This window comes from Monodon monoceros, unplaced genomic scaffold, assembly GCF_005190385.1.
Source record: "Monodon monoceros isolate NGI ecotype Baffin Bay Population unplaced genomic scaffold, NGI_Narwhal_1 Super_Scaffold_19, whole genome shotgun sequence".
Taxonomy (NCBI): Eukaryota; Metazoa; Chordata; class Mammalia; order Artiodactyla; family Monodontidae; genus Monodon; species Monodon monoceros.
Window position 1 is genome coordinate 29,933,698 of NW_021703775.1, and position 26,446 is coordinate 29,960,143.

General features: G+C 45.3%; 1 protein-coding gene across 2 annotated transcripts in view; it reads left to right on the top strand.

Annotated features, from left to right (window-relative positions):
• The first annotated feature begins 3,121 nt into the window (after positions 1-3,121).
• Positions 3,122-26,446, top strand: part of AAK1 (AP2 associated kinase 1) — a 154,247-nt gene continuing 130,922 nt past the window's right edge. For both annotated transcript variants that reach the window (XM_029232349.1, XM_029232348.1), the window contains exons 1-2: positions 3,122-3,321; positions 3,617-4,012. In XM_029232349.1, the coding sequence (XP_029088182.1) occupies positions 3,850-4,012 (163 nt within the window). In that variant the 5' untranslated portion in view covers positions 3,122-3,321; positions 3,617-3,849. The remainder of the gene's footprint in view (positions 3,322-3,616; positions 4,013-26,446) is intronic.

The window sequence follows — 26,446 nt, forward strand, 5'->3', positions numbered from 1 at the left end:
ATCAGATTGTTTTCTGTGTCACATTTAATTTGAAGTCAATTATTTGGTTTATTTAAATACTGGTAAGGACAGACTATATAAACTATTGTAGTGGATTTTCAAGGAGATAAGTAGAAGACTGTTACCTGATTCTGAGTAGTTGGTTGAGGTGACAATATACTTGAAGAGCTGCAAGGCCAGGGAGGACAAATCATACAGAAATAAGTGTGGTAGGAGTTTTGAGATTACAGTGGTTGATCTGATTATTTTACACTAAGATCTAGAGAATTACTGAGTTGTAAGAGAGCTATGGCTTTATGGCTGAGAAAATAGGTCCAGAGAGCTAAGTGGTCTAGAGGCACAGCTATGGAGTGGCAGGGGTTTCCCGTCTCCCAGTCCTGTGCTGCTTATAGATATGTTTCTTACCTTAAGGAGGCAGTTTGGTGTAGCTAGTTAAGCACTGGGTTCTCAAGTTAAAATGCTTGGATTTGAGTCCTGGTTTTTCCAGTTACTATCTGTGTGACTTTGGGCAAGTCACTTATCTCTATGCTTCAGTTCCTCCATCTATAAAGTGAAAATAATAATAGTACCTTATTTCATAGGGTTGTTGTGAGGATTCACTAACTTAATATATGTAAAGCATTAAAAACTGTAGTTTTGACATTATAACTGCCATTAGTCTCTAAGAGAATGGAAGACAAGAAGTCCAGTCTTCTGTTTTTTCCTTCTTTTTCTTCTTCTTTTTAAAACTTCCTCCCTCAGATTCTGATCAAAGCATCCACATGAGTGCTCAATAAATACATGTTAGCTACCTTAATCTTATAGGATAAAAACACATTTTTGTATCTCAGAAGTAAGACTTAGGATTTGCATAAGTCAGGCCTAGTCTGGTAACAGGAAAGTCTAGAGAAGTAAAAACTGAGATAGCAACAGATTCCAGGATCCAACAGGGCTTCTTTTAAAAAGCCAGGCAAGGGACTTCCCTGGTGGCGCAGTGGTTAAGAATCCACCTGCCAGTGCAGGGTACACGGGTTCGATCCCTGGTCCGGGAAGATCCCACATGCCGAGACGCAACTAAACCCATCTGCCACAACTACTTAGCCTGCGCTCTAGAGCCTGTGCGCTGCAACTACTGAGCCCCCGCGCTGCAACTACTGAAGCCCACGCGCCTAGAGCCCGTGCTCTGTAACGAGAAGCCACTGCAATGAGAAGCCCACGCACTGCAGCGAAGAGTAGCCCCCACTCTCCACAACTAGAGAAAGCCCACGCGCAGCAACGAAGACCCAACGCAGCCACAAAAATAAAAGAAATTAAAAAAAGAAAATAAAAAAGCCAGGCAAAATCAATAGATGCAGAGAAAGATGGAGGTCAATGAATCTAATTTCAAATATGCTTTCCCATCTATTTTAAGATCTATTCCAAACTTCCTTGGAGAAAATCTAGACTTTTAAGGAAAGTGCAGAGAACATGCCTCCCATGGGCTTGCTTTGAGGGAATGTTTCAGCAGGTGCTGCATTCCGCCCTGGAGGTGGCTGCATGGATTTGTGAATTGAGGTGACAACACTGACTCCCTGAAAAGATGCTGTCTCTACACAGGAACTTTAACTGATAGTTTAACTACAGTGATACTACTTGAAACACAAGGAGGAAAGAGGAAGAGGAGGAGGAGAAAAGGGAGAAGGAAAAGAGGGAGGAGAAAAAAGAGAAGGAGGAGGAAGAGGAAGAAGCAGTAGAAACTGCCGTCAAGCCAGTCACAACTCAGTTCAGTAGTCATTTTAGAAAAAGCAAGAACCATCCCCCACCCCCGACCCCCCTCCGCCCTGGAGCAGCTTTCTCTACGCTCCTCAAATGACTGCTGAAAAAAATCTGGGACTAATTTACAAGCCAAGAAGGCTGTCGCAGAATTAGGCAGAGCAGGTGGAGGTGAGAAATAACCTATATTGAGGGACTTGAAACATCATGGATTTGGGGAGGGGGGATGGGCAGGGATTTGGCACTACCTTCAGCATCATCTATCAGGAAATCTAGGGATGGAAGAAGGTTCCAAGAGGGGTCCCAAATCTTCTGCATTTTGCAGATGCAAATCACATCGTCCACCTCCACTCTCGGCACTCGGGCGGTATCAAGATAAAATAAGCATCAAAAGGGGAATCTTGAAGTGAAAACAAATAGCAGAAGGTCAGCCTAGAGTTCTTGTGTGGGAGTGGCTTAACAAAGGTCAGCACAGCCACAGCATCAGAAAAGGTGGAAAAGGTAACCGACAGACGAGCCCCAAAGTTTGGGGTTTGGGTCTTCTGGTACCCTACGATTTGCCCCGCACACACACCCTTTAAGTTCCTCAGTTTGAGTCTCGCCTGTAGACTTCCTGAAAAGATACGGTCTTATTAAGCGTTCTCACAGCGCCTAGCTCAGAGCTGACCCGTGAGCCGGTTCTCAATAACATCTGGGAGCAAAAGCGGCTTTTGAAGTTGGAGGAGGAAGGGCTCTGGGTTTATTTATGTTAGGGTTGGCTTTCGGGTGTGGCCTGGCACCAACTGCCAGAAAAAATTTCCCGATCACCTCCGGTCTTCCACCTCTGCCCAGGTGACGTCGGTAAGCCCCGCAGGGCCAGCTAGGGGCTAAGCGGCTAAGCCGCGTCCTTCAGGTGTCAGTCTCGATCCGTTCGGAAACCACAATCCCCAGAATCCCTTGGGCAGGGAGGTCAAGTCGCAAATAAGATGGCTCCAGAAGGGTGGGACATGCAGCAGGGTGGAAACCCTGGTCCCTGGCAGTTTCTTTACCGGATGTGTTTAAATAACTGAATCCCCACAAATGCACCACTCCACTAACCACCTCCGTGGCCGAGGAGGCCACCGCAGCCGCCTCTCTCGGTCGTCCAGGGGCATCCTGGGAGTTGCAGTCCAGTCGCTGGGCTGCGCCGAACAACCTTTCCCATAGTGCCCTACGGGTCGGGCAATTTCAACGTTCTTTTCCAAAACTGTCTCCACACTGAGATCCCCTTTCCCCGGTCCCCCTTCTCTCCGACAACTCCTTCCAGTCTGTGGCGACAGAGCGCCGGCCGCCGGCGGCCTGGGCCCCTGGTCGGGTCGCCCCGAGAGGCACTTCCGGTGGCGGTTCACTTCCTGGTTGGGTGGATGGAGCCGAGCGGGAGCGCGCGCGGGGGAGGGGCGGCGGGTTAGTCTCCGCCGGGCGCTCCGGGGATCAGCTGGCGGGCGGGCGGGCGCCGAACGCGTCCCCGGCTCTCGCTGCAGCGCCGCCTCCTCTTCTTGTCGCAGGCCGGCCCGGCGGCCGTGACAATGTTGCGGCGCTGGTAGCTGGGCGCCGGCCGCCAAGCCATCTCAAGTGGGTGCCGCTGGGATGCTGCCTCGCGGGGCGGCGGGGAGACCGGGGAGGAGGGGAAGCAGTGCCGGGTTGGGTCAGCGCTGCCCGAGGCGGCCCGAATCCCTCGTTTTTCAGACCCCGGGGCACAGGGTCCCGGGTTCTGGGGCCGGGGACTCGTTTTCAGCCCCAGGGTTTTTCTAAGAAAATGCATGCAGCGTTTCCCCAGGATGGTGGCTTTTGCTCCCCCTAGGACTCAGCAGTTGAATTTTTAAGTGTGTTACTGATTCATCCTCTCTCTCTTCCTCTGTCATCACAGGTTTAAACTTACACGAATCGCTCTCTTGAGGAGGAGGGGACCGCCGCGCGATTGACACGCATATTCCTATAGGCATCCTCCCTCAGCCCCCACCCCCTCGGCCGGATTCGGGTGGCTCCTCTCCTAGCTGAAATCCGAGAAGAAATCCTTGGATCTCTTGTTAAAAAAAAAAAAAAAAAAAAAAAAAATCTAGAAACCGTCGGTATTTTGCTTTACTGCTTCCTTTTCGCAAGATGAAGAAGTTTTTCGACTCCCGGCGAGAGCAGGGCGGCTCTGGCCTGGGCTCCGGCTCCAGCGGAGGAGGGGGCAGCACCTCGGGCCTGGGCAGTGGCTACATCGGAAGGGTCTTTGGCATTGGGCGACAGCAGGTCACTGTGGACGAGGTGTTGGCGGAAGGTATGGTGGGACTCTTTCAGTGCGCCGTAAATTAAAATCTTGTGCTGATGCAGCAAGACGTTGAATGTATGAATGGGTTTTGACCAGTTGACCCTCCCTTCCCCCTCCCCTTGCCCTGTGAATCATTGTCCTTGAGAAATTTGAAACTGAGATTTCAAAGTGACAGGGCTTTATGGGGTGGGGGGAATTTGCCAGAAATTGTTTACCTCGGTGGCCTCTTATTTAAAAAAAAATTTTGACAAGCCAATTCTTGCCTGCCTCACCGAATTATGAGGATCAGACGAGAAAACGTATGTGTGAAAGTGTAAAGCTTTACATCAGATGTAGGGTGTGGGGCTTGTCATCCTCCTAAAACTTGAAATACGGATGTGAGGGCTGAGCGGTGGGGATGGAGGACCTTTAAGAGGGGTTTCTTCTCCTACCCAACTTTCCCACTCCCTTGAGCAGGCACTGGAAGGAAGAGAGGATTTTCAGAGAATCAGAGTGTGTTTTTCTAAGATCCAAGGGCTCTTGTTGGATTTGACTAGGTTTGTTTCCTGACCCAACTGTAATCAGGTCCCCAGGATGCAGCTAAGATAACAAATTACATGAAATGAATGTGGTTATTTTGAAATCAGTCCAGTAGGCCCCTCTTTCTCCTGTTCTTGTTTTTCGGTTTTTGGTGTGTGTGTGTGTGTGTGTGTGTGTGTGTTTGTGGTTGTGTTTTGCCAAAAGAATTACTTGAGAGTGGCCTCCGATTTTTTTCTTTTTCTCTTTTGGAGAGGATGTTAATGTTATTTAGATCTGCTGTGTAAATTCCCTACACACGTGTTCATCTGTGTATCTATAGACATGTAGATATATATCTTTATCCCCCAGGCTGTCCTGTAATCTTTGCATGTCTCTTTTGGTAACCTTAACGTCGACCTTCATAATTATGCCAGACTCATAATATTCACAGCCCATTGCCTGCCTAGTGAGCTTTTATTTTTAATAAAAGCAGCAATTTCCTTGGCATGAAGCTATTCCAACTAATTGGATGGGGCCAACCTGCTGTAGGTTGTTTTATCAGCCGAGAGGGGATGGGGGAAGGGGAGGCCTCTATTAATGCAGCATGGTGGGGGAACAGTTTATTAGCAGGAGAAGAAGCCTTCTTGCAAGCTAAGGTTGGAGCAAGGGCCCCAACCTGGGCTTGGGACATGCCTGACACGGTGAGTGTTGCTCGTGGTGGGTTTGGAGGAGGAGCTGTTTGGCTCTCAGCTTGTGTCGGCATGGGATTCAGCTGGGCCCAGTTTTCTGGGGTTACGGTTGAAGACTTTTTAAAAACACTGGTTTAAAAAAGACCTGGTAGTTGATGTCCTTATGAAATTGTTGCTCTTTTCCATTTTCAGTACTGCTCTAGCTGGACTTAATCCGGGGCCTGAGTCACTGTCCCTCTGGATCCTTCCTTGTGGGCTTTGGTGCAGGATGGGAGATGCTTCTGTGCCCGCTGCCAGATCCACACCCTTGAGTCTGGTCTGTCTGTTTCATACCTGTGCCAAATCCCTTGACTGCAGTGGGATGGAGAAATGGAGAAGGAGTGTGTGTGAGAGAGAAATCAAGAGGAAGGAGGGGGCCCAGAGCTCTTTCCTTCCCTCTCAACGGCCTCTGCTGAACTTAGAGCCCAGAAACATTTTGTTCAGCTAGGATATTGTCTCATTAGAGGTGATGCTACCCTAAGCAGTGCCTTTTCTTGGAGTCTGAGTTGACGGGGAGGAGAAAAGGCAAAATTGGTCTTTTTTATCTAGGCTGCCCTTCTCTTCCCCAGAATTCATCCCTGAGAACTGCACATCATGCATGATGGTATTTTTAAATGGAACTGAGGGCTTGCAGCTCTGTATTCATTCATTCATTCATTCAACAAACAGTTATGGAATGTCTGTGATGTGCCAGGCACTGTGCTGGGCTCTGGGGAATATGATTTAAAACTAGATGCTGGAATTTACAAACTACTTTGAGAGATGGAAAACAGCCACTTAAGACAGAGCAATCTGTGCTATCATGGAGATAAGCTTAGGGTGCAGTGGCCTCCAATTTTAGAGAGCCAAGAACTGCTTGCGGCAGGAAGTGACTGACTGAAGGACGAGCAGGAGTTATCCAGGTACGGTGACGGCACGGACAAAGGCTCAGCTAGGTCTGGCAGTGTCGCCCTCTTTATGTTCTTTGACTGTAACTGAATTTGAGTATGTGGTTCTTAGAAGTATGTAGGAGCCAGTATACAAAGTACTTGTGAAGAACCCACCAAGTACAAAGGCACTGCTGGGTTCTGGGAAGGATATAGGGAGGTTTAAAGTATGATGCCTGCATTTAAGGAGCTGTCAGTGAATTTATGAAAACAAGGCAAACATTCACCCCTACAGCAGCACGGTTACCAGGGCTGTCTGTGGAATCAGGTAGATCTAGGTTCAAATTCTGGATCTGTTCTTTACTAGCTGTGAAACCTTGGGTAAGACATTTCAGACCTCTCTTGAATCTCTGTTTCCCTCTGGCACTCTCAAAGTGTGGAGCCTCGGTCCAGAGCGTCAGCATCACGTGGGAGCTTGTTAGAAATGCAGATTCAGGCCTCACCCCATAAATTTGGTTGTGGGGCTTTAACAAGTTCCTGGAGAGATTCTGCTGCAAGCTAAAGTTTCAGAACCACTGCCCTACGGAGCGGTCTTGAATATTAACTGAGGCAATGTATGTAAATTATTTAACATTTTTCAGATGTTCAATAATTGGTAGCCATTACTTCTCAGCCAGGAGGAATGGGGGGCAATGTGAAGGCTAGTTTGACTGCAGCAGTCTGCAGCTTTCCTTTCCCCCAGTGTGGGTAGACACAGCCAAATGTTCTTTGCAGAGGCGTCAGCAGCTCCTTAAAGGGTCAACAGATGTTTTGGGTGGCCATGCTCCTTCCTGAACCCTCTTCGCTCTGAGTCCCCAGGCGCTGACCTAGTCACCAGTCCCAGCCAGTGTTGTCTTAGGATGATGAGAGTCATGCATCAAAGTGCCCAGGGCAGTGGCCAGGCAGTTCAGGGAGGGATGATGTGCTGGGCTTCGAGCTCAGACCCTGTTACCACCTCATCTCACTGACCGTCCCTTTTTCCCTCATGTGGGTTTGGTCTGTACTTTACAGTGAGGAATCGCAGGAACCCCAAGGAGGAGGTGCTGGAGTGTAAGGCAGGAGAGTGCCTGGGCTGCCTTCTTTCCATCAGCGGCATCAGCCCCAGTCACCCAGTTTCCCTAACTAGTCCAGTGAGGGTTTGTCTGTCTGGGGGAAGTGAAGGTTCTAAGTCACGAGGGGTCTGGCTTTGTGTAGGCTGGTGCAGGGGAGGATGTTTTCTCTCTAGCTTCCTCAGTGAAGATGCCATGATGAGATGCTAAATCATGTGTGAGGTAACAGGCGTGTGATGTCAAGGGAAGATCTGGTTTAAGCTTCCAGAATGAGCTCAGTGGGAAAAGTGGAGCAATGCTCAAAGGAGGACTGAGAGGCTACGCTTTTGTCATATCCCCTTAGCTATATGAGGCCTTACATCTAAGCTCCAGACAATACGTAAATGTTGACTACCTGCTGTGTCCAAGACAGCATTCCTGAACATTCTGTATAAGGTGGAACAGGGGGCCCTTCAGGAAAGTTTTCTGACCTACACTAAAGGAATTCAGGTCTAGGGCTCATGAGAACTACTCAGTAAGTCTCCATGTCAGTAAACTTTGACAGTTTCTCCTACCTACAGTGCAAAGTAGTGAGGCTTAAAAAATATGTGTGAAATCACCTAAACCTAACAAATGTCTGTGCGTGTGTGTGTGTGTGTGTGTGTGTGTGTGTGTGTATGTATGTATGGCATAAATATGTATTGGTGGTATCAGTATGACGCATGCATGTATTCGTTTAGTGAACGTTTGTTGGTGCCTTCTCTGTGGCAGGTGCTGTATTAGGCTCCAGAGCTACTGGGATGAATGGGACTTGGGCCCGGCTCTTAAGAAGCTCATAGACCAGCAAATAACGCTACGATAAGTGTGCAGCGCTTAGCATGGTCCTGGGTGTGGACTAGGTGGTAAAAAGATGTTATGAGATGATAAAGGGCCTGGGGCTGAGGGTTTCCGGATGAAGTGTCATTTGAACAGGAATGGAAATTAACCAGCATATGTTCCGGATGAGGGTTACTCAAGCCTTTCTAAGCAGAAAGAATAGCACATGCAAAAGTGCGGAGCAGGGAGACAGTATGGTGAGTTCTGGGAAAACTGGCTAGTCTGGTGTTATCATTTTGGTTAGTAGAAGTTTCCCTTCCACAGTCAAGGAAAGAAGGACATGGCATGGTAGAAGGAAGTTGTTTTACTCCCTGGCTGTGCTGGCTGCTTGCTTTCCCCAGTGGCCCTGGGCCTTCTGAGTAACCATTGGCTAGCTGTCCAGTGTGCACTGCTTCCCTCTGTGCCTCAGCCCTTTGCCAGTAGTGGGGGCGAGGAGGTGGCTGGTGTCTGGGAAGGAGTGGTCCCGAAGGTTCGAGGAGAGGCAAGAAGCTTGAAGCAGAAGCAGCCAGGGGAGTGAGAAGACCAGTGTTACAGGAAGGAGTGGACAGGGGAGATAATGAGGGTGTTTGGCCCAAGCAGAAGGTATGTTGGAGAGAAAAGAAAAGGAAATAAGGCCACAGAGAGCTTCAGCGCCAGGCAGGGAGGTTGGCTATAAGCACGTGAGGTCTTCCCTTGATGCAAACAACCAATTTGACCCCTCCCACTTCAGATGTCTTTGCCTGCTGGGAAGTCTGGTTTTTTAGTGGCAACTGCAGATTTTCAGGGGGTGGCTTGTGAATGGTGTCTTCTTCCTGGCTTCGGGCATGATGACGGTTATAGCTTTGCTAAATATAGCCAAATCTTGAATTCAGAAATGAAATCTAGAATAAGTCATTGCGTGGTCAAAGCCTTTCCTTTGGTCTTTCTAACAAAGTCACACTCATTTAATGAGAGGTCATGAAGAGAGAGAAACAGTTTCATATGGGTTTTGAGAGGGAGGGTATGGGGGGAGGCATACACTTGTACCTTGGTAGCTAAAACAGGAAAATCTTGGTAAATATTAATAAAGAGCACATGAAAACATACTACTGCATCAGAGCAGTCATTTTACCTTGCAGTATTTGAAAGTTGACACTTGAGACAGAAAGGGGACTCACCCCACTGTCCACCTTCATCTTGTCCTCTTCAAAGGATAGATGCTTTCTGAGCTGCTTAAGAAATCCCTGTGCCATCTGCATCTTTAAGAGCCAAACAATGATAATCATAGAAATGAAATTGTCTATTGAAGTAGCATCCAGCACTTGAAGTAGCAGAGCATAGCCTTCAGCCTACTTTTCTGGAGCCATCTTTTGGTGTGGTGGTGGTAGCACTGCATTGTGGTTGGAAGACCCAGGTTTGTTCGTTCATTCTTTGCCGTGTTCAGTAACTGTGCCTGTGCTGGATGTCATGCAGTGATTAAATAAGACACGGCTCTGCCTTGAGGAGCTCACTATCATAGAACTTCAGACATATGAGCAAATAGCTCTATGTGCTGTGATGAGGGATGTACAAGGGCTAGGGGACAGACGTGAGGGAGCCATTAATCTTGTTGGGTGAGGAGTAGTCAGGGAAAGCTAAAGAAAGTGATACTTGAAATGTGTCTTCAAAAATAAGAACTTAGTACTAGATGGACAGGGTCAAGAGAACATTCTAGGCAGAGAGAATAACCAAAGACACAAAAGCAGGAAAGTGCACTGCTTGCTAAGAGCTGTATGTTTTGAGACAGTAGTGATCTACTAGTGTCCAGTGCTGTGCAGGCCAATAAAGTAGCCACTAGCCACATATGGGTATTTAAATTTAAATTATCTGATATAAGATAAAAATTTAATTCGTCAGACACAGTAGCCACATTTCAGTTGATTAATAGCCACGTGTGGCTAAGGCCTACAATTTTGGACAACACAGACGGAGAAAATTTCATCATCAGAGAAAGTTCTTTGGGCAGTGTTGGTTTAGAACAATAGTCCTTTAAACTTTTTAGGTAGAATAACACTCAGTTTACAGACATGCTCTCCCTTGTTTATTTACATTATATTCATGGCCTGCTGTCATTAGCTAATAACCTGAAGGCGTAGTGTGTACTTATAGTGAAGTTCATCATTTATGATAGTGGTTGCACATCCATACTTGAATCTCAGCAAGGTTTCGGTGAACTTCTTGTCATATCTTATTAGACTGTGATTGTTTCTGCGTTGTAGTGTGACTGTTGAAGAGGACACCGGGATAGAAATCAGGCCCTGCCATTCTCTTGTTGCTCACGTATGCTTGTGTTATCTGTATCCAAGCTTTCTTTGCCGGAATCTTTTTAATCCCCTTGTTTGTTTTATGAGAGCTAATCCATTTAAAACAAATGTAATGAGTAAACGCACTTAAGCAAGCACAGGGACTGCAGTACCTCTCAGTACATCTCAGCCTTTGCTACGGAGCTTCCGCTCTTCCCCCAGGATTCCATCAGATTTGTCTGAGACGTGACTGACATTTGGACTTGATGGAAACATTAGAGATGGACCGTATATTAAATATTAGTAAAGATAAAAATCTTATTTTTTAAGATGACAGTTAATAAAAATAGTCTCATATTTTCTTTCTAAACTCTTTGTGTACCTCTGTTTGGAGACCACTGGTCTAGAGCAGTGGTTCTCAACCAGGGGCGATTATCCCCAGGTGACATTTAGCAACATCTGGAGACATTTTTGATCGTCACAGGATGGGGTAACACTGGCAGCTAGTGAGTTTAGGCCAGGGCTCCTGCTAAACGTCCTACAGTGTACACGATTTCCCCGCCCCCGACAGAGAATCATCTAGACCCAAATGTCAGCAGTGCCAATATGGTACAGCATGATGTGTCAGCCAGTATGGGGACAGAGAGGAGTCGGGTGGCTCAGAAGGGTCTAATTTGCTGTGTGACTTCAGGCAAATCACTTAATTTTAAAATTTATTTTCTCAGAATCAGCAAGCCAGCAACCTTTCTTAACCTGTTATGGTTAAAAACCTCTACGTCATTTTCTGTGTAAGACAGCTACTTGCAGAGTAAACTGGTAAACCAACGGAGATAGAACGGCGAGTCTGTGTGGTCCTGGCTGAGAGGAGTTATAGCAGGACTCTCCATTGACTGCATGTGAATTATGAGCTTTAAAAAATTCTCCCCATATTCCCATATCTGAGCAACCCCAAAATGTGGTGGAAACATTTTCTGACTTGAATTACTCAGAGCGAGGTTCAGTTGGGGAGGGATATTAAAGGTCAGAATGTTACGAGAGAAGATGTTGGTAATCCTTTGTGTAAGGAAGAGTCTAGCACTTGCAGTCTTGGGTCTTGGGTTCAAGTTCTTTCACATCTGCTACTTGTCGGCTTTGGGGAAGTCATTTAACTATTGTGAGCCTTTGCTTCCTCCCTGTAGTAAACGTCCTTCCTACCTCTGTAGGGATGCTGTGATCATGAAGTGAGAGGCTGGAGTTATAATGCAGAGAGCGTAAGAGACAACTTGCCCCTGCAGCCAGGAGGAGCAAGGTTTACTGAGCATCTAGCATATTCTTTACCAGCTCTGTTTGAGGTGCTATGGCAGAGAGAAGTAATGGAAAGCTTGGCTTCTGCCCTCCCAGTTGACGTGACGTGACCAACACGCAGGAAGCAAGTGCACCCCACAAGACAATAGCTATTGAAATGCTGGCATGTGTGGTGTACTCTCTAAATTGTGGAGGGGTTGAGGGGAAGGAGGGCAATGAGGACTGAGATGGTTAGGCAAGATTTCCTGGAGTGGGATTGTTCTCAACTGTGAGTCTTTTCTCTGGAACCCCTTCTTCGAGGAACCTTGTTTTAGGGAACATACCTGGTTCAGCACCTTTGCACATGTTATATTCTTAGTAAAGTTGAAGTATTGCAACATTTTTAGTCTCTTTCAAGGAACAGCGTTGCCTGCATAAATAAATCGTATGTTCTGTGTTTATACCCAAAGCAAAAAAGCTTTTTCATTCTATGTGATTTTGAATCAGGAATGAGTATCAGCACGTTAAGGCAATACTGGCTGCAAGATTTTGTGCTTACTTTCTTCCTCCATTGTTATCTTTATTATTATTAGTCTGTTATTTTTATTATCATTTAGTCTATTATGTATAAACAATCTCAGTTCTTCTGTTGAGTTATGGACAGTTGTTAGAAGGAGGAGTTCTTCTTATGAGTGAGACTTCTACCTTGGCAGCGGGTGAGTTCCCCAAGTTGGAACAAAGTTAAAAGAGTAAAAATTTGGAGTTTCATTTGAGATGTGCTGTGAGTGAATCAGCTTGAGCTGATCAGTTTTCTCCTTGGGCTCTGAGTGAACCTTGGCAGACAATGGAAGGCAATGCCAATTACACATTGACATAGCCACACGGGGGGGTTCAAGAGAGTAAGGAAGCTTTGTTATTTATGATTTCTGAAGAGCCAAGAGATTGTTGGATGAAAGAGTTTATGGCATCCCTATATTATTATAATAGAAGGCCAAGTGAAGCATTGATGTTGGATTATCATTTGTAATTATAATGATCTTAAATAATGATGCCTTTCATCTAGGACTTGAATCCTGGGGAAAGCAGTATAATGCCATGTAATTTGCTTGGCGCCTGTTTTTAAGGACTTACAGCTATTGTACTGGGACCTTTAGAGTAAGAGAAAGATTATTGTCCCTCTGGTACTGAGCATGAATTTGAGAACAAAATGGAGACTTTATTACCCGGGGACAGGAAGAGAGAAGAGGACTCAGACCTCATCAGTTGGGCCCTTCCAGCTTTACAGAGGTGGCATGTCTCCCACTAGTACCCTCGACTCATCATTTTCCCTGGTCAGTGAATTTTGTTGGTTCAGGAAGTGCTGATTATCTTACAGGTTTGTTAGACTCCTTTAATTTCCCCTGGGGATAGACTAGCCCTGTTCCTCAGACCTTTGTCCTTTACTATTTTTAGAAGCCTGGGAATCTTGGTGGTGGGGGAGTGGGCAGTGTTGGAAGAAATAATTCCGTCTGGCTTTTTGGCTATGGGAAAATCTCGGTTTGACCGGAAGGTGTAACTCAGTGATGATTGGGGAAAACCTGATGTTCAGTACTGTCTTTCCTCCCTGACTCCCTAGGTCAAAGGGAACACGATGAAGTTCTCCTTAGGAGAGGATTTTCAAGGTTAGCATCACACGTGGTGGTTTAAAAGCATGCGACTTGGAGGTGGGCAGCCGTTGGCTTGAATCCTGGCCTGGTCCCTGTGATGTTGGGCAACTTACTAAGATACTGGCTTATCATTGGTAAAATACAGAGAATACTCTGGGTGGTTGTGAGGCTAGATGAAATTATGCAAAGCACTTAACTTAGTGCCTAGCGTGTAGTTAGTAGTCTGCAAACAGTAACTCTTAGTATTTAGGTGCCTGAATTTTGTTTTTATCAGGCAGTATTTGGTTTGCTGTATGTAAAACCTGGTGGAGCTAGAGTCTTGCAGATACATGAATAGATAATATTTATAGATAGATATCTACATCTATATCTTTCACAGTATCTATTACAAACCCCAGGATGAATAAGGAGGAGAGAGAATTCAGATTTTATTTTATTTTATTTTTCCCTGCCTGAAAGCCACCTGTGTTAGGATAATTGCCCCAGCCTGTCAAGTCACTGTTAGTATGATGGCCCTCTCTGCCTGAGGAGCTCCTGCCCCCAGCCGTGTATCCACCTTCAAATCCTTGTGCTCTAACACAGGTCTCCTGTTTCATTCAGGCCTGTGCCCCCCTCATCTCCTGTGAACCGTGGATTTAGCTCTTTCCCATGCTCTCCTGATAGTGTTCCCCACATCTGGGATCCCTTCCCCCTCCCCACCCACCTACCTTAATCCCACCTAACCTTTGTCCTATCTAGCCTCAGTACTCGCCACAGCTGTCAAAGTGACCAGTCCTTTGGATGCCTCCTCACTCTGACCTGCAAACTGCTACCAGAACTTGCGTCTCCCTTAACCTCAGCCAGCATGCTTTTTAGTCACAGCAGTGATTCCTCTTTACCTTTTCTGAGCATTTAACAGTGTCTCCTCTTTATTGTCTTAGGCATGGCTGGTCCCTTTGCTTGAAATGTTTTTCCTGATCTTTCCACGGCTGGCTGTTTCTTGCCATTCAGATCTCACTGAAATCCCACCTCAGAGAGGCCTTTTTTGACTATCCAATATAAGGAACCCACCATGTTTTATTTTGCCACGTAGCACGTGTCAACTGATTCTTCTTGCTCATTGTTTATCTCCCCCCACTAGAATTTCACGTCCATGAAAGCGGAGCCTTGGCTGACTTGTTCGTTGCTCTATCCCCAGTGCCCGTGTCGTGCCCAGCACATCTGCGGAGCTCAGTGAAAGCCAGTTGAATGAATGAGTGAGCACATGAAGGAGGCAGAAGGAATGGCTGAAGATGGGGATGGAGAATCAGGAGAGAGTGAGTGGGGAAAGTGAATACTAAGTAGATTTAAAAGAAGGAGGGTGTGGCTGTGTCAAGGTGTAAGAAATCAGAAAGGTCACGATGAGGGTGGAAGAGTGTTTCTTGGATCTGGAAATGTGGAGTTCGTTCATGAGCTTTGTTAAGAGCATTGGAAGTGGAGCCATGGAGTGGAGTCCAGGTGGCAGTGAAATGAGTGAATGGGAAGTGAGGTGGGTGCTGAGTCAGGGAGGAATTTATTATTATTTTTAAATGGTGGAAGAGTCTTGAGTACATTAAGCAGAAAAGAAGTGGCCAGTCGGGAGGAAGTTGGAAATGAAGTACAGGGGGATTACTGTTGGAATGGGGCTGAGGAGGTGATGGCAGGTCATGGGTGGAATCATCAACTCAGGTGGGAGAGATGACCTTGGACAGGAGAAAGGGCACTTTATGCACTGACCTGGAAGGAAGAGGAGTAAGAATGGGAACAGAGGAGAAGAAATTGGTAAGGTTTGGCAAGTTGAGGAAGTTCTTGCCTCATGTCTTCTGTTTTCTATTGAATGCTGTGGGGTGGGAGTTGAGTTGGGGGGTTCAAGAGAGTAAGGAAGGAGGTGGAGGAATTCCCTAGGTTTATGGAGAGAAGGAATGACAAAGAATGAGTAGAAGAATGGCCTGGTCATATGGAGAGCCCATTCGAGATGACTTATCATAGGAACACATGCTTTCCTGACCCTTGGGGATCTATCTGTTTTGAAAAATGTACTATTTTGGATTGGGCATTTTCTGAAACACATTATTTCCTGTCTTCTAAATTATATGCCACAGAGGCAGCATAATATAGGTGGAAAGTACTCCTGATCTGAATCTGTCTGGTGACCACCAGGCCCTGTACTCTGGACAAAAGCCTTCCCAGCTCTGTCCATCATCAGGTTCTTGTCTGTAAAATGAGGATGAGATGACGGTGAAGTTGCTTTTCAACTCTAACATCTTACCGTTCTCTTATTTCTCAAATGCACTATTAGAATGTTACTGTTTTGTTATAGACCTCTTAGGGTCTTTGCTTGCTATGGGTGAGAGAGTTTGCCCCTGAATAAAATGGCCCTGGGTTGCTATGCTTTTTGAATTTCATGTTGTGCATTATGGTTCCCTTCTTTTGAGATTGTCAGCCATCGCTTCTTACCGCTACCTGAGTGTCTTCCTGAATTAGCGCCTCTCTAATTTGCTGCTTTTAATCTGCCGTGGGCTTGGAAACTAGATGACTAAGCTTGTCAGACCCGTGTCTAACAATAAAGAGGCTCTTAGTGAGCACTTGAGGGTCTTGTCGTGATTAAAGTGCATGAACTGCTGAGCATGGGCTTCATGTCTCTTGTTGGCCCAGAAACCAGTTTTTTATGTCTCTTCTGCTAGAAACGTTGAGTTCTGAAGACATAACGAGTTACCATTTGGTATTTATTATCAATTAAATGTGTTTAAAGCCTTTTGTCTGTAAAGTTGAGTGTCAGTGCCGTGCCTTAACCCATTTCCACTTTCCTTTTCACTTACTATCCCTTCTCCTGCTGTCTCCTCAGTCCCTTCTCCACACGTTCAGTGTAAGGCAATGTTCTAGGCGCCGTTATAATATTATTTTAGTCGTTCAGTTTTGATTTCTTTGAAACCACAGAGTAGTTTCCAGGATTATAATCCACTGTTAAATGCTGTATCTGTTTATATCTCAATAAGCGCCCTGCTGGAGACCCTCAGATGGTATTTGGGGTTGGACCTGGAAGACGGGAAAGAATGAAATGAATGCTAGCTCCATATATAATCTTTGGGAGATATGGAAGAAAGCAATCCAGAAGTCTTAAAAAATGTTATGACAAAAATTAATCCATAGTATAGTAGAATAATTAGAAGATAAAGCCAGACAAAAAGAGAAAATATTATCCATAATCCCATAAATTACCTCTGTTAACATTTTGGTGTGTACCTTCCAGACTTGTGCATTCTTTTAAGAATAAGAATACGCTTTGTCTGTAGTTTGCTTTCTCACATAGCAGTATATCCTAACTATCTTTTTGTGTTAAGCAACTACATGAACAGTTTCAGTCCATTGTGTGAGCGTTTTGTGATTTGTTTAACCAATCTCCTATTAGTCATTTAGGTTATTTATAGCTATTACAAAACAACCGCAGCGAGTATTTTTTAAAGCCTTTGGGTACTTGTTCTATTACTTCCTTAGAATAAATTTCTGAATGTGAAATGGCTGGATCAAAAGATATGCATATTTTAGCTTTCAGTACATATTATAAAATAGCCTCCAGAAAGATAAAACCAATATATACTTTCACCAGAAGTGTTATCTTTTTATGAGGTTGGACATGTTTTCTTTCTTTTTCTTTCTTCCTTCCTCCTTTTCTCTCTTTCTTTCTTTCTTTCCTTCCTTCCTTTCTAACTTTCTTTTCTTTTTTCCTTCTTTCTTTCTTTCTTTTCTTCGTTTCTTTCCTTTCTTCCTAACTTTCTTTTCATTTTTCCTTCTTCCTTCCTTCCTTTCTTTCTTTCTTTCCTTTATATTTCTTCTGTGGTGAATTTTTTGTTTCTTTATTCATTTCTGTTAGGGCATTCATCTTAACGATTTATAGAAGTGCTTTACCTATTTAACATATTAATACTCTGTGGGTGTGTGTGTACACATATCAGTTTTTTTTCTATTTTGTCATTTACCTTCTGTTAAGATGCGGCTTTTGCAGATGTTTAAAATTTTTGTGCAACCAAGTATGTAAATCTTTTTCTTTATGATTTTGCCTGCAGTCATACTTGGAAAGGCCTGAGAAGAAAGATACGGCCTAGATCACAGAGATCTTGTGAGTTTGAACTTTATCTTCGAGCAATAAGGAAGCCATTCAGACTTTTAAGAGGGGGATAGCATGATCACATTTGCAGTGTAGTTAGATTTGTGGAGGATGACATGAGGTAGCGGAGTCTAGAGCATTTAGGAGGCTGTTGCCATGATCCAGGTGAAAGTCAGTGAGGGCGCAAGTGGCAGAGTGATGATAGAAACAAAGAAGGGTACAGATGAATATTAAGAGGTCATATCATCAAGACTTGGTGCTTGACTGGATTTAGAGGTTGAAGGAGAGAGATGGAATCAAGAATGATTCTAGGTTTCCAGTTTGAGAGCCCAGGTACGTGAGATAGAAGTGACACTAACTGGGACTTCCCTGGTCAGTGGTCCAGTGGTTCAGATTCCACGCTTCCACTGCAGGGGGCGCAGGTTTGATCCCTGGTTGGAGAACTAAGATCCTGCATGCCACACGGCGCAGCCAAGAAATTAAAAAAAAAAAAAAGAAGTGACACTAACTGAGCTGTATTATTCAGGAAGAGAGGAAAGACTGAAAGAGGGAAGACCCAGGTTTAATGAGGGAGGATAATGAGTTTAACCTGATCAGTTTGTAGTGTGTTTGGGTTACCTATTGCTGTGGAACAAACTACCCTACAACCCAGTGGCTTAAAACAACAACAGTTTATTATTTCTCATGATTCTGTAGGTTGACTGGGGGCTAAGCTAGACTTCTTGCTAGGGCTTCAGCTCATCTCATTTAGGGTCTGTTAAAATTGTCTTTCCTCCTTCCACTCTATTATATACCTGAATTCAGAACACCCCAACATGTACCAATATATCACATTTCTAACACCGTGCTTTATTCTTAGCAGAAATATATATGTCAGAGAAATATAGGAAACCCTGTGGGTTTATACACAGAGCTTTGGTGTTTTTTACACCCTGGGGGGTGCAGTGAGAATTGGGTGAAGGGTGTGCCTTTTACAAAATTTACTTATTTATTTATGGGAAAGTGAGATAAGGGCTTGGGGGAACTCGGGCAAGTCATTTTTAGGAAAGAGTACCTAGGGGAGTTGAATGTTGCGAAATTGATTTGTTTGGGGCTGTCCATGAAGAGATGCTTGTACTCGAGTTTGAGAAGTCAAGAGTAAGAAGAGCAATGGGCTGAGGATGGAGTTGAGTTTTAGCAACATTTAAGGGCTAGTTTAGTAAGGAAAGCCGTTAAAGGAGACAGGGGAAGACTATCCAGAGGTATGAGGAGAATCAGTAGACTGCAGTGTCTCACACACGTGGTGCTCTGCAGAGTTAGTAAGTCGGAGTAAAGAGGGTCAGATGCCTCTGACTGGTCAAGTAGGATGAAGACTGGAAAAAGGCCTCTGGTTTGGGCAATGGGATGGCCCTGGCTTCTGCAAGAGCAGTTTTAGAAGAGTCGTGAGCTGGTGAATGGGAGAACCAAGACTCGACTATTTCTTTAAGGAATGTGAATAGAAAAGAAAAGGAGAGATCGTATGGTAGCTGATAAGAAGACAGACAGAGAAAGAAAGAGATTTAAAACAAGAATGAGGGCAGTTGTAAGGCTCCTGAGGAGACTGGAGGAGATGGACCCTTCGTCTTTTTGAATTGCAGCTCCGTTCTTTCAGTTACTCAGGCCAAAAACCTTTCCTCCAGTCATCCGATTGGGAAAATCCTCTTTGCTCTACATTCACAATAGATCCAAAATCCAGCCACTTCTAACTTCCTCCTCTGCTGTCTCCCTGGGCCCAGCTGTTGTTGGCCTGGATTACACTGGCTGTTTCTTCACTGGTCTCTCTACTTCTGTCCAAGCTTCCTCAGTCTTCCCTCAATGCAGTGGCCAGAGGGATCCTTTTAAATGCACCTCATTTCCTGTTACTTCTCTGTTGGGAACCATCCAGTGACTCCCCATCTTCCTGAAAGTTAAACTGCAAACTCTGGTGTGGGCCTAGAAAGTACTATGCTCTGGCTCGCAATGACTTCTCTTCTGTCCTGTGTTACTAGGTTCCTCTTTGGTTATTGCACTCTCTCCACACTGGCCTCCTTGGGGTTCCTTAAAGCAGGGGAGGTTCACACCTCCCCCTTGGGGTTTTTGGGCTTTCCCCTCTGTCTGCAGTACTCTTCTCTAGGTAGCCCCAAAGCTTGCTCTCCCTCGCCTGTTTGGCTTAAATGTCACCTTCTCAGAGAGTCCTTCTCTGACCATTCTGATAAACATTGCAAGCTCTCGTTCCCACAGTCTCCCTTTGTCTCCTCCCTGCTTCTGATATGCTCTATAATTAACCTATTTGTTTATGTATTGTCTCCCTTCTTTAGAATGTAAGCTTCCTGAGCTTGTCTGTTTTGTTCACAGGCCTAGACCACTTAGTAAATATTTGTTGATTAAATGGGTAAATGAATGAATGAATGGGATCAAGGCTGATCCTTGGAGAAGAAGAAGGAAATTTCACCCTCTGAGATAGGAGGAGAAAAATGAATCAGTATGGATAGAGTTAAGCTTGTATTGGGAGGGCTGGAGGTGTGGGGGAGATAGGAATTTGAAGGTAGACATGGAAGATGCCCTCGTTTTTCTGGAATGAGGAAGCAAGGTTGTCTGCTGAGGGTAGTGGTGAGTATGGGGCTGAGGAGACTCCTGAGGGTTTAGGTTAATCACTGAGAGGAATGGGAGAGGGAGCTGTCCAAGGACAGGTATAGGACTCAGGCAGGATGAACACCATGAATTGATAGTGATGCAGTTTTGCAAGCCTGTGTGATTTTTCTCTGGTGGAACTCAGGAACCTGGGACTTGGAGCAGAATAGGTAGAATTAGCATTGATCCAGCATTTAGATGTTTTGGGAGGCCAGGGGTACAGAGGAATCAAAGGAGTGGTCCAGGTTGTCAGCCATGGGGCCAGAATGGGGGAGAGAGGACTGTTTAAGGAGAGGTCGTTTGATTGGGAGAAAATGGAAAAGAGTCAGAGCTAGGAGATGCATGAATTTGAAGAACAGTTCAGCCCAGAGTGAAGACCTGAGAGGCTGGAGACTTGGAAGGTGTGTCAGAAAGTGAACAGTTGTCATTCAGGGTTTGTGTTGACAAGGTCCAAGGTGTGGCCGTGTGTGTAGGTGGTTGAGAAGACCAAAGGTCACTGTAATGAAGGCATTTGGAGGCTGAAGTATAGGAATAAATCATCCTCATGGATCTTGAAACCTCCCAGGATGATGGCAGGAGTTGTGGAGAGGAAGCCAGGTGCCAGAGCCTTCAGTGAGTGTTGGGAAATGAGTCAGAGGGTGGAGGGACAAAGGCAAGGCAGGGTGGAAGCCACCCGAGCCAGGTGGCTCAAGCTCAGAGGGACAGGAACCTTTACATGAGGGTGGAAGGTGGAAGGAGTAATGCTCTGGAATCCGCTTAGGAGAACAAGGAAAAATCTGACCTCCTGCCCTGAAGTTCTTGAGGTGTAGGAAGATCTAGCATCAGCGGGCTGGTGATGCAAGTGATGTTGGCTGGCTCAAGAGCAGGCCAGGGCAATTTGGATGACACATCTTTGGCCAGATTTTGGAGCTAAATTGTTGTTATTGTTATTGTTACATTTATATAATTTACGGTATTTGACAGCTTTGTGTTTCCTCTTATTAGAAGGAAGAAACTTTCCTTTTACTTATATTTACCTATATATTTACATATCATGTTTATTTATGTTTAAATACATAAATATATATATTATTTATTTTTAAAATTTATTTTATTTATTTATTTTTGGCTGCATTGGGTCTTCGTTGCTGTGCACGGGCTTTCTTTAGTTGCGGCGAGCGGGGGCTACTCTTGGTTGCGGTGCACAGGCTTCTCATTGCGGTGGCTTCTCTTGTTGTGGAGCACGGGCTGTAGGTGCACGGGCTTCAGTAGTTGTGGCGCACGGGCTCAGTAGTTGTGGCTCACGGGCTCTATAGCACAGGCTCAGTAGTTGTGGTGCTCCGGCTTAGTTGCTCAGCGGCATGTGGGATCTTCCGGGACCAGGGATCAAATCTGTGTCCCCTGCGTTGGCAGGCGGATTCTTAACCGCTGCGCCACCAGGGAAGCCCTAAATATATATTTTAAATTCTCCCTTGGGGCTTGGCTCTGAGAAGAAAGAGGCAAGAGACCTTGCATGGTCACTGTACAGACATTCTCAGTATGTGGTTTTGAATTTGCCTTTTGCATTTTGTTGCTGGGGGTTTCTGCTCACCTTTAACTTTTAGGCCCTCCTGGTCAGGTTGGTTGCCTCTTGGCTGTCTTTTGTCACACTGAACTAGTGATTAACTCTTATGGAAGCCCTTTACCTCAGGGGTTACTGAGAGACGAAGGACCACTTCTCTGAGTTTTTACTCAGCCTTTAGATAAAGGAAAAGGTCTGACTGTGTCAGCAAAATTGCTCAATCTGTGAGTTAGAAATGGTATCTTGCATATTTCCAGTTATTCAAGAACCCACATAGTTAGCTGGGAAGTCTCCATTAAACACTGCCTCCTCCAACACCCCTAATACTTCAAACTCGTCGCTTCCCCTGCTGCACAGATATAGGGTGCTGTGGGCAGTATCTGTTGACTTGCTTTACGTGCGATTGGTTGTTCCTGATGTTTGTTCTCTCACATACTCAAAGGCACTTGGCACATACCTCTTTAGTTTTTGTTCCATCTTACTGTCTCTCTCTCTCTCTCTCTCTCCCTCTGTCTTCTAAGCTACTCTTCACCTACCTCTGACCCAACCTGTACTCCTTGAGGGCATGGATAGGTTTCTGCTTATCTTTCTCTATGATCTTAATAAGTAGATACTTAGGAAGTAGGTATTGAATGAATGCATTAAATTTAGAATTCAAACAGCCTAAACCACACATCTTGCAAAGGAGAAAACTATGGCCAGAGGATTCAATGACCTGTCCAAGGCTACATAGGTTCAGATGGGAATAGAGTCCATTTGTCTTCTCAAGGTTTGAGGGCTTTTTGAAAGATTAATGTCAAAACAACGAAGCCTGAATTGACTGTGTTCCCCAAAGTTAGAGATCACTGAAGTTCTTGAAAGTTTAGTCATATCTTCTAGGAATAGGGACCTTGTGCCTCTCATTTCAGCTGTCACCCTCTTTGGGGATGAACTGATGGAGGGGGGAACTTCTGTTGTTCTTTAATTAACTACTGAGGTCGGGGAACGAGGGCCTAGGTACAGGAAGGGTCTGCCCTACTTGTGAAACTGGTAGGTTGGGTTTTTCCTTGACCTGTACCTTGAGGATGTCCTTCCGTCTCTTGGGTGCTAATGGAGACATGGAGCCATGCGCTGGGGACAAGGTGAATGGTACTGAATAATCTCTAGCCTGGCAGGCAGAAAGCAGCCTATCCAGGGCACTTGTGAGTGGTTTGGGGGAATTGGGAGTAGAAGAAAGGACATTATAACCAGGTGCCAGAAGTCATAGATAGGTCATTTGTGGCTGGTGGGGTTGGCAGGACACAGTGAGTCACACTGCCAGGTTGACAAGAGATTGAAAAAGAACAAATTCTTAGTAATTGCTGGGAGAGCCCTTTTTTCATTTAGACCAGCGGCTCTTAATTGGGGGCGATTTCACCCACCAGGGTATGTTTGGCAGTGTCTGGAGATAGTGTTAGTTGTCACAGCTCAGTGAGGAGTGTGTGTGTGTGTTTGTTACTGGCATCAAATTGGTATTGGCCAGGGATGCTGCTGAACACCCTACAGTGCACAGGACAGCCCCTCACTACAGAGAATTAATTATCCAGCTCGAAGTCAACAGTGCTCAGGTTGAGAAACCCTGATTTAGACCCTGATGATTAGTTAAGTCATTAAAAATGTTTTATATGTATTCTTTGAATTCTAATGGCAAAGTTGGATTTATTTTACCTTTTTCAATTGAGGTGAAATTCACATAGTTGTTTTAAAGTGAACAGTCCAGTTGCATTTAGTACATTCATAATGTGCAGCCATCACCTCTATCTTGTTCTAAAACATTTTCATCATTCCCAAGAGGAAACCTGTACTTGTTAAGCAGTTACTCCCCACTTCCTCCTTCCCCAGCCCCTGGAACTACCAATTTGCTTTCTGTCTCTATGGATTTACCTATTCTGGATATTTCATATAAATGGAATCATATAGTGTATGATTGCCTTTTGTGACTGGTTTGTTTCACTTAGCTTAATATTTTTGAGGTTTATTCATGTTGTGGCATATGTCAGTACTCCATCCCTTTTTATGGCTGAATAATATTCCATCGTATAGATATACCACAGTTTGTTTATCCATTCATCCATTGATGAATATTTGGGTTGTTTTCCACCTTTGGCTATCGTGACTAATGTAGTTATGAACATTTGTGTACAAGTTTTGGTTTGAAAAACAAAATTCTTTTTGAGTTTTTTTGAGTGTATTCCCAGGAGTGTAATTGCTGGGTTACATGGTAATTCTGTGTTTAGCTTTCTGAGGAACTGCCAAACTGTTTTCCACTGTACTGTAGAAAACAGCACTGTGTATTGTGTACTGTGGCTGTACTATTTTTACATTCCCACCAGCAAGGTATGAAGGTTCCAGTTTCTCCACATCCTTGGCAACACTTATTTTTATTTGTGATAATAGCCATCCTAGTAGGTTCAAAGTAGTATCTCATTGTGGTTTTTAACAAAATGAAAACTTTTTTTTCATTGTGGTAAAAAATGTACATAACATAAAATTTACCACTGTAGTATTTTACCTTTTGATATACAGACTGGTCCTTCAGCAAGTATATTTTGAGACCCTACTCATGAGGACACTGTTGAAAGCACTGTGTAGACTGTGATGAGCAGAACAGGTATAGGCACTGAGGAGGTGAACACCCACCACTCAGTTGTCAAGTCCTAGAAGTGATTTAGCAGAAAGTATAGGGGGTGTAGCTGTTGCAGCAGAGTTGACTGTCACAATTTCTTGATGTATGTGTGTGTATGTGTGTGTGTGTGTGTGTGTGTGTGTGTGTGTAGTTCCCTTCCTATAAGGGCAAATTCATAGTTTAAAAGACACAGGGTAAAAGTGAGTGAAGAGAGGGGCTTCCCTGGTGGCGCAGTGGTTGAGAGTCCGCCTGCTGATGCAGGGGACGCCGGTTTGTGCCCCGGTCCGGGAGGATCCCACATGCCGCGGAGCAGCTGGGCCTGTGAGCCATGGCCGCTGAGCCTGCGCGTCTGGAGCCTGTTCTCTGCAATGGGAGAGGCCACAACAGTGAGAGGCCCATGTACCACAAAAAAAAAAAAAAAAAAAATGAAGAGAAATATAAGACACAGCAGTGAGGAGGAGAGGACTGGTGCTGTGGCATCTGTCCCTGCCCCATAGTCCACTGAGGAAATCCTGTGTTTCAGGTTCCTTTAGAAACTCCTGGGACTTCCCTGGTGGCACAGTGGTTAAGAATCTGCCTGCCAACGCGGGAGACACGGGTTTGAGCCCTGGTCCAGGAAGATCCCACATGCCGCGGAGCGACTAAGGCCGTGTACCACAGCTACTGAGCCTGTGCTCTAGAGCCCGCGAGCCACAACTCCTGAGCCCATGTGCCACAACTGCTGAAGCCCGCGCACCTAGAGCCCTTGCCCTGCAACAAAGAGAAGCCACCACAATGAGAAGCCTGCGCACTGCAACAAAGAATAGCCCTTGATTGCCGCAACTAGAGAAAGTCCGCGTGCAGCAACGAAGACCCAGCGCAGCCAAAAAATAAATTTATTTAAAAAAAAAAAAAGAAACTCCCCAAGCAACTCCCCAAGCTGGTTCTTAAAATATCTTCTATTGTGATCTGTCCTTATCTTTTGAGCCATGTAGGTGGGACAGTTGTATTTCCTTTCGAATTGGTTTAAAAGCAGAATGACATACCTAGCTGCTCACTGTGTCTTCCGTAAGGATCAGAGCATGAGATGAGGTGGGGTAGGTGGGCTGCGTGCCCGGCAGGACTGAACTGTTCTGGCCTGCAGAGCCCCTTTCTCTGTGAAGCCCCTGAAACGTGGGCTAAGCCAAGGTCCAGGTCCCCATGAAAAGCACACCACCAGTGGATGTGAAGTTTCCTTGGTAGACTATGTAAGTGGTGATTCCCCAGAAGGAAGGTCTTTGAAAGTGCCCATGAAGGAGTACAGCAAAGTGTTTGTTTTTTTTGCCTGCCATGGTGGTGGTCGTATTATTTTCTTAGGTCTGGTCTGACAAATGACCATAAACTGGGTGGCTTACAATGACAGATTTATCTGCTCACAGTTTTGGAGGCCAGGAGTCTGAAACTAGGGTGTCAACAGGGCCGCACTCCCTTCAATGGCTCTTGGGGAGAATCCCTCCTTGCCTCTTGCAGCCTCTGGTGGCTTCAAGGGTTCCTTGGCTTGTGCCTACATCACTCCAATCTCTGCCCTCATCTTCACGTGACCTTCTCGTCTTCTTTTTGTGTCTCTCCTGTGAGTGTCATTGGATTGTCATTGGATTTAGGGCCTACTAGTATGTTATTGGATTTAGGACCTACTAGTATAATGCAGGATGACCTCATTTTGAGATCCTTAACTTAATTACACCTGCAAAGACCCTTTTTCCAAATAAGGTCACATTTACAGGTTTCTGAGGTTATGACATGGACTACCATTCAGGTCATTACAGGGGTGGAGGAGACAAGGTGCTGGGGTTACAGGAAAACCTTTTTTCTCCTGGCAGGGAAAGGAAGTGAGGTGCTGTGGAGAAAAGCCTGGCTAAAACCCTTACCTGGGCACCTGCAATATTGCTGTCACCCTCCCTGGTAGCTCTTAGCTTGAAATGCTAGCTCCACAGGGAAAGGACTGAGGTGGCCTGACCAGGCCTGGCTTTACCAGAGGTAGTTGACTAAACCTCATCTCACACCTGTCAAATGCGTCCCTGTGTGACGCCACGTATGTTTTCCTTCCATGAGCCCCTCCTCTTCCCTCTCTCCTTCCTTGCCAGGTGTTTTCTCTCCAGTGCCTTGCTTTCCTTTGGTACTGTTCTGTCCCCATCACAGACAGTAAATGAAGCAGAAGTGTGTATTTTAGTAATCTTAATGTTTATCAAGTAACTCTTTGCTGCTTGTCTTCTGAGCTGACTCAGCAGATGCTGGTGCTGGAGCCCTGCAGTGACATTCCCCCTTCCTAGGCTCTTGATCTTTGGCCACATGTTTTGGGATGTGATTCTAGGAGCTGTTGGGACTGC